General features: G+C 39.0%; 2 protein-coding genes across 3 annotated transcripts in view; one reads left to right on the forward strand and one right to left on the reverse strand.

Moving 5' to 3' along the window:
* Positions 1 to 337: 337 nt before the first annotated feature.
* On the reverse strand, positions 338 to 6,603 carry LOC145468400 (cyanocobalamin reductase / alkylcobalamin dealkylase-like). Its single transcript, XM_081452094.1, has 2 exons — positions 5,272 to 6,603; positions 338 to 2,604 (listed from the first exon to the last, which is right to left on the reverse strand). Exons 1-2 carry the CDS (start codon positions 5,353 to 5,355, stop codon positions 1,942 to 1,944), a joined length of 747 nt encoding a protein of 248 aa, XP_081308220.1. The 5' UTR covers positions 5,356 to 6,603; the 3' UTR covers positions 338 to 1,941.
* A 148-nt stretch (positions 6,604 to 6,751) lies between these two features.
* The window catches only part of LOC145468443 (1-phosphatidylinositol 4,5-bisphosphate phosphodiesterase delta-4-like), a 49,041-nt gene continuing 44,091 nt past the window's right edge, over positions 6,752 to 11,701 (forward strand). For both annotated transcript variants that reach the window (XM_081452155.1, XM_081452158.1), the window contains exon 1: positions 6,752 to 7,333. In XM_081452155.1, the coding sequence (XP_081308281.1) occupies positions 7,326 to 7,333 (8 nt within the window). In that variant the 5' untranslated portion in view covers positions 6,752 to 7,325. The remainder of the gene's footprint in view (positions 7,334 to 11,701) is intronic.

The raw sequence follows: 11,701 nt of genomic DNA on the forward strand, positions 1-11,701 counted from the left end.
AAAGGAGGTGCTGCTTGTAGTGCACGCCTCTTGTTGTGTCATTCATTCTCTTTGAGAAATGCTGCTGTACAGTTGACTTCAAGTTAAGGTAGAGATCCTCCCTCCCTAGTCATTGCTGATGGAAAGAATGCAGGTAAGGCTGGCGATGTGAATGGAGTGACACGGATTGTTTATAATTGCCATGGCAGAATTCATCAGAGGACCTGAATCTACATAATAATTATGTAGATTATGCCGCAAAAACTGTAGATCATGTGAACAACAGAACTGTCATCTATGCAGGTCTTGGCGATTGATGATCTTGAACCATCATACTGAAATAATTTTTTTTGGGGGGGGGGGGCGGGGAGTGCAGAGATACTGTAACTGTTACTCTTGATATCCTATTATCCTACTAGGACTAAATTTTCAGGTAATAGAAATAGAAAAATATCATTTTTTCTTTAAGTAATAAATAAACAATGTTAGTGACCTGGGCTTGAATTTTATTTGCTAACCTTAATAAAGTGTCTGAATTGTTCTCAACAAACTATCTGGTTGTCCTTCGTAGAATCAGTAAGTCATGTTAGCATTAAGCAAGCAGTGTTACTGACATATTATGTCATGCAATTGTATTAGTAATATAGTAATCGGACTGAGTGGAGTACAGTTCAGGAAGGAATCGGGCAAGTAATTTCAAAATCAGACAAGCATGCAGGGCAAGGTCAATTTGAAATTACAAGCATGATCTCTCCCTGAATTGTATGACACAAGATGCACTTAATAACAAGTTTTGAGATTAAAAAGTCTTTTGAGAACTTCCTTCGAGTCAAAAGGTTAGTTGACAGTGTTTTCAATAAGTTGTAAAAACTGTAGGAAACATTACAAAGGCTGCTATTGAGTTGAATGTGAATGGCAAAGGTATCCAATTACAAAAAGTCAAAACTGCCGGATACCTGTAATTGAATGCACGAGATTGTGCATCAATTATGTGTCAAATAGGCGTGTGGAGAACTAATCATGATCGAGAATTCTGTTATAGATACAATTAAATGGTTAACAAGGAAGGTTCTCTAAGGAAGTCCGTATATATTGTCATCCAGAAGTATAAATCTGAGACTTGCACCAAAAGATCTATAGCAATTGGGCACTGAAAAACTGGCATTATTTAAGGTGTTCCTGTTTAGAAGGAAAGAATGAATGCAAAATGAACAAGTACACTGCAGAGTTGGGTTATTACATTGCAAGGTTGTGTCATTTTTAACTTTACTCTTTTGCATATCATTAGCCTGCGTTGCAGATGCTCAAATAACAATGAATAGGGAACCAGTTGGATTGTTGCAACATGCATAATATTCATGCTCTCAGGTATCGCCAGGCATTCGCCCCACTCTGCTTGCCACTCCCCCTGTTATACCCTAGTGCCAGCTATGCAGGCTAGCACAACATGATTTATAAATTTATAATTTTATAATTTCTGTTTCAAAGCACAATTTACCTCACATGTAGTAAAATACGTTCACAAAAATAAATTTACTCTGACTCTTTAATAGTGTTCAGTTACAAAGAAACTTGTTAGGATGCTTAGAAAACACATTCGTGACATAATAATACTCTTACTTTCAATTCTAAGGTTTCAAACTGTAAAATATATACATGCAATCTATAATCCATCATTTTGAAGTGTTATTCAAATAATTATGTCAAGCTATTAGCTATTGCCTGGCTTTTCACATCCTGTTACATGCTTGAACAGGCTTATGTTGTAATACTTTGCTCTTTAATATGCCAATCTGCATACACAACACAAAATAACTTGTCATCTTTAAGATTACATATCTATAGATAAAATATACCTTGGTCAGTGTGTCATAAATTTGCCTTTTAAAAAAATCAGGCACCACAGATTTTTAGGATTCAGATTTTTTCTAAAATTGAAAATTTGATGTAAAAAGTTGATCATTACACTGGATCACCAACTTTGTTCCGGTAAGAATCAAGAAGTTCCTTGCGATCAGCTGGTAATGTTGCAAAGTACTTCTTCTGTTCTTCAGAATACTTTAAATCCGTTGGAACAATATCCCTAAATGACCAATCTTTCCAGTGGAAATTGAACTTTTCCAGAAGCTCAATTCGCTTTTCATCCCCTTGTACAACATCCACTGGTTCTTTTTTCAGCAAGTCGGGCACCAAGATGTCCTTGAAAATGACCACACCCCTGATTGCAAACCAGCCGCCATACCTGGCATGCACGCTGACTCCACAGATCTTTGTTTTTTGGTCCCAAGGATCATTAGAAACACTGCTGCGTTGGTAATAATAGGCGGCACCAGCCACATGAGCCGCTGTCTGGACTAACACTTTGGGTCTTCTGGAGGGGTGCATCTCAAAGTCGTGGATAGCTTCTATCTCATGCCGAGGAAATTCTGCCTTGACTTTTGCAAAGATATGGGCCATGAATTCATCAAGCGGATCCCGGCCACCAATACAAGATATCTCTTTGATAAATGGCTTGAATCCATTGTCAAACATCAGGGGAGTGCTTATGATGACAAGAGCAAGAGTGTCATATGGGTGGGGTAGGTCAAATGCTTTGTGGACCAGTTGATCATTGTACCAACCAATCTGTTTACAACACAAGTGAAAAGGTTAGCATTAATCTAGTTTTTGTATTTTTTTCCTCTTCATAAGTATACAATACACAAGTACGTAAATTACATTTACTTTTACCTTAATTATTTTTATGTAATAGCTTGTTGACTTCTCTGTTAATATCCCCCCTCAAACTGCCTTGAAAATGAACAAAATCAATTTCTCCTCACAATTTCAAAACATAAAAGGTAAAGTGTGCATACAAGCCAAGTGGCCCATCAGGCCAACACTTATCTGCGGTTTCTGTAGCATGAAGCAACTAGGAGTATTTCTACTCCCCTCTGGATGGGATGCTAGTCCATCGCTGGGTTACCCCCAGCATTAAATTCGCTGAGTACCCATTTGACCTAGGTGGAGAGAGGCACTGTGAGAGTAAAGTGTCTTACCCAAGAACACATCACAATCACATGAAAGCAATTTGATCTCCAAAGCAAAACTGTCTTGATATTTTAACAAGTTGGCTTGATTAGTACTTTCACTAATGAAAGGCCCAAAATGGCAGCATGTGATATCACGTTATTTCTTCATTTGTAAGTTTTGTATGGTTTGTCACTTGTTGACCCTTGAAATGGAGTTATCCACAGAGGACACATTGCATTTTCTAGCTTATATCTCAGTTATTTACTTTTAAAATCTCTTGGGACTGGGCTTCATAAATGGCAGATATGAGAATATTGTTTGTGAGACCTCACAAAAAATCCAGTCGGTTTTTTATTGTTAAAATAAAACTCTTGGAAATGTGTTCTCATCTAAAGGGGCCCTAGGGTATCGGTCTCTTCCTCAATTGACTCAAATCGGCATGCTTATGAGGCTCACAATTTGAGAAAAGGCACCAAATTTATTTATTTTAAATGCATATATTTATTTCTCTTATTTTCCCGGGGTATCCAATCGATGAAATCGATAATCGATGACAATCGATATCAATCAATACCAATCGATATCAATTAATCGATTGATATTGATAATCGATGACCAGTCGATGGCGAAGATTCGTGTGGTTATTGATTGGTATCGATTTTCAATAACAATCAATAGATAAATTGATATCGATTGGTATGGATTGGTTGCAGATTGAAGGAATCGGCGCATAAATATCCCATCTTTGTACGCAGTAATTGTAAACACATTTCAGTTTAGTCCTTTGAACGTTAACAGGGGAGCAAGACTCGCTTCTTTCTCTTCAACGCCCCGTCCACAGGTTCCATCTTCTTTTGACAACTCAAAGTTTGTTCCCGTTCTTGCTTGGTTAACAACTTTTAACGCGTTTCTGCGTTCTCCACTCTTGTCAGCAGTAAACACTTCACGGACGTTCACTTCAAAACGGCAAAGATGATAGCCTTTGGCGATGCACCTTATATTCAGTAAACCCTCTTCCTGGACTTCTTGCGTAGACATATATAATGACACGGAAAGGCGAGGACGGGCAAGTGGGTAATTTGAATACATGTGTAATGGGGTATATTCTTTGCGTTGAGAAGACTGTGGGCTTCCTAAAAGTGGCGGATGATTGGACAGGTTTGAGGTTGCTGTGTCAATCGATAGCAATCGATGAACGGTTTTTGTGTGGTTATTGATTGATTATCGATTGACCGATACCAATCGATACCAATTAACTAATTTTATCGACTGATATCGATTGATCGATTGGTTTTTCGATCATGGATTTCCATTGATTGCATACCACGGGTATTTTGGACTGTTTCACTTGACAAGGGTACTTATTGGAAGGAGACTCTACAATGGCATCCAAGGTCATGTAATTTTGCTTCCAAATGTGAACGCTTGGTTGTCTTGCTTAAGCCTTGCATTCAATTAACATGTACTCTAAGCTCTGAGGGACATTGTCCAGAGGTAAGCCTAAACTAGCCTGTGTAATCTTGCAACAAAAACAAACAGGGAGACAAGGAAGGCAAAACAATTGATAAGAAATGTCCAGAATATTTTTCAGGGCATGTCAACTTGACAAACACCACTCATTTTTAGGCTGTAAAAAATAATAGCTGCAGTTGTTCTAAAACTCAGAAATGTTGTTATGGTTTTGTTATTATTACTGACCATTTCCAAAAAAATGGTCAAAGCAAGAAGATATCATTGAGTCGCAGCTACTCAACTACTGTCATGCCAGTGATCAAGCTGCTGTTAATCTAGTCCGTATTAAAACTCAAAATAGTTTTATACCCCGTAATCGCAGGACAAGCGCAATTATTAAGCTCATGGAATTGAAAATTTGAACATAGATTAGAATCGATTTTGGCAGCTCAGAGATTTTTAACGAACACATGAGCAGTTGCCTAATTATCTCCCAAATGGAAAATTAAATTGAACCGGTACATGACAAATGAGATCAGATGAACTGTAAACAAGAGTACATTTGTACAAAACAAAGCTCTTTCCACACAACGTACTTAACCTACGCGGTGTTGCTGTGTTTCAAAATGTTCTGTCTGTTGAAGCTGTCGAGAAGTTGACTACATCTTGCAAATCGGGTTGAGGATTTCACTATTTACATCACAAGAAGGCGAAAGAGCCCATCGCAAAGTTCTTCTCAAGATCTGGCAAGATTTTGAATAATAACGACTCTGTCACTGAAATCACCTTCTCTAGAAAGCACTTTTACCTAGTTAAGATAATTCCTACCTTGAAAGGGTGCGATTCCAATCCAACTGGGGACAAAATAGCAGAAACTTTGGAAATCACCTCTTCTGTGGAACAGTCCGACATATTGGATGGGTCGTCTTCAGCTCTTTAGCTACCAGACTCTTCTCTTCCAATTCGAGCTAATTCAGGGACGAAAAAACGCGATTTTTTTTTCGGCGCGCGGGAAATCCGAACATGCTTTTGAGGACGGGTTTGTTTTTTCTTGCCATTTGTCTCGAGAATAACTTAGTGCGATCTATTACCTGCAGCCAAAAATTAAGCTGGGGCGAAGTAATTACGGTCCCAGAGGATCACAAAGGAAATTATAAAAACAATCTTCACTGCACCTTTGAAGCAAAGTTTGTGACAGACATTGAGCCAAACGTGCTGCAATTGTCCTGGTATGCTTTCGACATCTCAGGAGGAATGCCTGACTGTGACACCGACTTCCTGGAAATTTATGTGAGGTAAAGCGCGCTATATCGCTTGCATAATGGTCATACCGTGACACGATGTTTTCCTCTTCATTGCGGAGGCATTTAGAGGGGTTTGTTGTCACGCGTGTCACGCAAGGTGCGGGGAGACGTCGTGTAATAAAATATTCATACTGAATTACCTTGCCTATTGAGTATGGAGGGTGAATCCGCGGAGAGAAAGTCTCTTCACAGCATCATTGCATGTCAGATGTTTCAAAATCACAAATTTTGCTCATAATTAATCAAGATTAATCAGTGAGGATTTTGGCTTGGCTTCGGATGGGGTGGGATGGGGTGTCGTGACGAGGATTGTGGCTGCTCCCCTTTCTGAACAGTAGGTGCCGTTAGGCAGGACTTCTTCTACATCTGCGATTTTAAAATCTGTAAAAAGCTCGTGACTTGGTCCCGTGAGGAATCGTCGTTTTTATATCAGTACATGAGTATATGAGTACAATATAATATTTATACATATTTCAAGTGAAAAAAGGCCAAAGATATATCACATGAAATGCAGGTGCGTACCTTTTTTGCTAAACTTTATCTGGTAATATTCTTTTGGACAAGAATGTAAAACCTGAAGAAAGATGGCCTCGTTGTGATTTCTTGAATGTTTTAACCAATCAGCGCTTAGTTGTCGGATTGGTCAGTCTCTGTTCACTTATATCCTTGTTATATTTTTCAGCTGTTCCTTCAAGTCCATCGGGAGATTTCGTGGCAGAAAAAGACCAAGTGATGTGATCTCTCTTGGTAGTTGTCTAAAGATGGTATTCCATTCGAACAGTGCCGTGGCGGGGCGCGGATTTAAGGCGAGACTTTGTAACAGCTCCACCGCAAAATTTGGCATCACCTCACAACTACAGGTTACAGTTAGACGGTTAGTTGTACAATTTTCTCAGGGTTAGTCTGAGAAAGCTATCACGCGAGATCACGTGAAATCACGTGAGATCTCGCAAGATCATGTGAGATCACAATTATCGGTTAGAGCTAGACGGTTGCACAATTTTCTCAGGGTTAGACTGAGAAAGCTAGCACGCGAGATCACGTGAGATCACGCAAGATTATGTGAGATCACTGCTCACCCACTCGATCCCATAGTCTTGAGAAAAAACGGGCGTATTTGACTGAAGACTGCACGGACTCTTTATTGCAAATGCGTCATCTATTTGGCCCTGCTACGTTGACCATCTGAGCAAAGTTGTAATGGCACTAGCCACTAGCTCAGTGTTGTGGACTCAGTGGACTGCGCCTCGTGAGTCCACAACATTTTGACCACTGTGATGACGCGTATCGTTGTCGATAAGAGAACAGACCACGCTAAACCACATTTCGATTTGTTTTTTACCACATCAACGTCAAAGAAACTGTTTCTTTCAGAGCGCGAACTGAAAAAGGCATTGCGTGCCACATTGACCAGAGCAGCATTTTCTGGACTCTTATCGAGAACGGCAAATTAGCCAATCAGATTGCGAGATTAGTAGCAATTGTGGTAAAATATATATCGTTCTTTTAGGTAATCATAGATGAGTGGGATTCAGGATTTACACTACCAGTGATATTTGAAAATTCTCTCACAATTTCATGAGCCTGTAAGTGAGTACAATTTGACAGAAGTTTTAAATATCATGTATATCAGTAAATCCTTAATTGCTAGAAGTTTCATACGATATGACTGACAGAAATTACGAACGCGAGCGCGTTAAATTGCACGGTACGAATTACAAATTAACGATAAATTGGCCTGCTCTCAGCCAATCACAATGGAGTTATTTTCTCAGTCGCATAATAGATATTGAAGGTGAACATGTCCAAGACCGTATTATTTACTTTGTGTGCGCGCTCGCTCGATCCATGGTGTTTGGATATCCCCATGAAACACTGTCTCTCGTGTCTGATATATAACTTCAAATTTTGAAAACTGGACGATATAGCTAGGAAGAAACACGTAGTTATCATATCATCTCCGCTAAATTTTCCATGAAGTAAAATACGTCTAGACAAGAGATTATGATCTCTTGGTCTAGGTCACCGCTCGCCTGTAAAATAGTAATTAGATTTTTAACACCAATTAAGCGCTCATTAAAATTCAAGTTGGAGTTTCCGAAAATTTCCACAGAAGAATAGACCAGATTTCCGGTTGACTGTATTGGATTGAAAGATGTTTCTGAGATTTCCGAGAAAGAGGAAAACCTCGCTAAGTGTACTCAAATTTCGAAAAATTCCTCCCGGAAATTTCCTTTCCGTTCGATTTTTGCTTGTAGGATTTTCCGTTTGATGGACAGTCAACAGTTTGCAGACCAGGAAATTTGCAAACCATTTGTTTCTGTTTCAAAATGTCTGGGATTTGTGGTAGAATGAAAAACACGCTACATATCGATTTATTGGTTGCTTAAACAGATAATTACCTCGCCCTCACTGTCCTTTAGAAGAGAAAAATTCAACTGAAATGAAGCAAGCAATTGGTTTTTCACAAAAGTGATGTTGTGGACAGTATGAGAGAAAATCTGCTGAAAATCGGGGGCCATCGTCTACAACACTTAGCTGCGTAGATAATATACAAAAAAGCAACGGATCTGGAAAGTCTGCTTTCTATTTATACAAACCCTTGCAAACGGTTTCACGAAACGATGTATGTACGTTTTAATTGACAAACACAACTCTACAGAATGTAACAAATTAAAATTAAATTCTGTCGTTATCAGCGCGTTCTTGAATCACCGACTTAATTTTCTGCTTTATACATTATTATGCTGTTCCTCTACGGACGGAAATAAATTTAAAACTGATTGTTACTAACGTTTTCAGCATGTCTTTGAATTACCAACGAATCAATTTTTTGCCGATATTTCACTGTTCTTTGATATTATCCAACATATGTCCAGAGGGTTGAATATGTCTTCGTTCAGTCGTTGCATTTCTTCCGCGCTCAGCAACTTGGCGGCCTCCGTGAGTTTTGACTTTTTGTCAACCTCTGCATTAGGAACTTGGCAATGGTAACTCCAAATGCGTAGTCGTTGCCGTCGATTTTTAGTTTCACTATCTTCTTTGCTCTGGCCAGGAACAAGTTGGCTCACTTCTTGTTGTTGCGGTACTGTACAATCCATGCCTTCGTCCGGGAGTTCCAAGGGACCTTGACTCAGGAGGGCAGGTGAACTTCCACCAAGTTTGTCGCTGCTTGAAGGATACATGGAGTTCTTTTCATACTCCATCAGTCTTGGAAATTTGTCAGTCACTCAGAATGTCGTGTTTACTTCTCTTCCTCTTCCTCTACTTCGTCGACGAAACAAGCACTGACTTGCTTTATATAGCGGCTTGAGGATTCGCTGAAAAACAACCTCGTAATTAGCAATTTGTTTGCCAGTCAATTACCAATACAATGCGAAACTGATTATGCCTCTAGCAGCAATTAACCACAACATTACAAACAGCAAACATTACAAACAAGATTAGAATAACAATCAAACTAAGGTTATATAATTAAAATACATCAAGTTGCGCTAATATGCAGACTCTTGATTAAAAGTGGGGATTTACCGAACAGATAACACAACCTAGAGGAACAATTAAAAAATAGAAGCTTGTATGTACACAAAGTAAAAGATATTATTCAACACAAGAGTATTTAACAGTTATTCCACGAGCGCGCGTTGGCTATAATCATCTGATATCCAACAAGCGCGAATGGAATAATTGTTTTATTAACCTTAACCCTAACCTAAAATAAAGAAAGCTAAAAATAAAAATAAAAACGCCGCCCAAAATTACCATTACCAAAGGCGATAATTACATTAACAATTCGCGCAATGAACAATACATACAATAACTAGGTTAGAGTAATATTTATAATAACAATATTACAAACATTGCCAAGGGCGATACCGTTAAACAAAACATACGGGGACAAACAGGACTGACGAGTCCCATAAGGAAGAAACAGCTGTCCACTGTTGCGATCCTGCTTTATCGGTTCTTGTCATGTTGGTGTCTCGAAACGTCTATCACGTAGTATCAGCCTTGCAGTCTATTGTTTGTTATTATATATTTTTTGGCTGATCAGATCTTTTGTAGATCCTACGTTGACAGCGTTTTTCGTATGCAGTCCCTTACAGTTTCTGTTTTGTCTATACATACGGTAACTACCGTAGTGATTCGATTTAACACCCTCCTTCCAATGAGCGTCCCCTTTCGAATAAGCGCCCCCCCTCGAATATGTTTTTACTAATAAGCGCCCCTATTCCACTAAGCGCCCCCATTCTAATAAGCGCCCCTATTCCAATAAGCACCCCCATTCTTATAAGCGCCCCTATTCCAATAAACGCCCCTATTCTTATAAGTGCCCCTATTCCATAAAGCGCCCCCATTCTTATAAGTGCCCCTATTAAAGTTTTCTTTTGAACATTCGGTTGTAAGGGCCTTGTCTCGAATAAGTGCCCTGTCTCGAATAAGCGCCCTTCCTTGAGGTGCCAAAAGTAAATAACCGCCCCGGGCGCTAAATCGAATCATTACGGTGAGTTACGATAATATTTATAAAAACGATTTTACAAACACTTCCACGGCAAGTTAATAAATGTTACGATAATTACAGTACTAACAATTTTCATATATTAGTATATTTTTCAAAGGCTTACAAAATTTGTAGTCTTCAAAAACAAGTATTTTTTCACTCCAAATTGCTGTGAAACGTGTAAAATCATACAAAATAAAATGAAAATTATCAGGGGCACCCCGACGGAGTGGCCGTACGTTCGTCCACTGTCTCCGGAACGAATTTGAATGTGATAACTTGTTAATAACACCTATACATTGCGCAGTTAATTACCGTTGTTATTTGCGGTTTAGATTTTTTACGCCCAATTGGCTTTTTCCTTACTTCACACTAACACTCCATAAATGTGTCTGGTGTTGACGGTCTTCTGAGTTTCGCAGTAATTATCTTCGGCTATTTTCGGAAGGTTTCGGTTGAAATACTTCGGGTGACCGTCGGCGGTCTTCGAGTTTCTTCGTAGTAACTTCCGCAATCTTCATTGTAATTTGCATTCGTCTTCCAATTTTGCAATTCCACTTTTCTACACTCTTGTTACCATGGTTTCAGGAAAGCTGTACTCTAAACAATCAGAATTCAGAATTTTTTTTTAAAAAATAACAAAATTTAGAACATTGACAACATTGGTATTAGTTTGATAATTATCCGCGTACATAAACTCTTACTAAAAACACACCGCGTCATTGAATTGGAGTGCGAAAGTAAATACAAAACTCAATTGTAACCGATAGCCTTCTAATGAAGTAATTTTCAAGATAATTCGCACCAATTAAATCAATTTTACAAAAATGATCTTAAAACCTTCTAATCTTGCTAGTATTTTAGAGAACGACTAGCCAGCGACGGTTTGTAAAAACGTTTAGGAATCCGATAATAATTCAGAAAACTAACGTTACTGACGAACAAGTTCTTCTCTCGGTCTCCTCAATTTTCTGCTGGCATTTTGCTGTTCTTTGATATTATCGAACATATATCCAGAGAGTCGAATATGTCCTCGTTCAGACGTTGCATTTCTTCCGCGCTCAGCAACTTGGCGGCCTCCGAGAGTTTTGACTGTTTAGTAACCTCTACATAAGGAACTTGGCAATGGTAATTCCAAGTGCGAAATCTTTGCGTTTGCCTTTAGGCTTCTTCTTTTTCTTTTTCAAGAACAACTTGGTTCGGTTCCTGTTGCTGCGGTACTGCATAAGCCATGCTTTCATTTTTGGAAAACGCTCCACTCATGCGGGAAGGAGAATCTCCGCACAGCTTCTCGCTGCTCGAAGGATACATGTAGTGATCGCGTCTCCACTTCTTGTTCGGATCGCCTTCACTCCGACTTCAGATATGTTTTCTACCGAACTGAGAAAAGTAATCTTATCCACTCGTCTTCAATGCTTTTTCCGACCGAAAAACATCAACGTATAAACGTCAT

This window comes from Orbicella franksi, chromosome 14 (assembly GCF_964199315.1).
Source record: "Orbicella franksi chromosome 14, jaOrbFran1.1, whole genome shotgun sequence".
In the NCBI taxonomy this organism is placed as follows: Eukaryota; Metazoa; Cnidaria; class Anthozoa; order Scleractinia; family Merulinidae; genus Orbicella; species Orbicella franksi.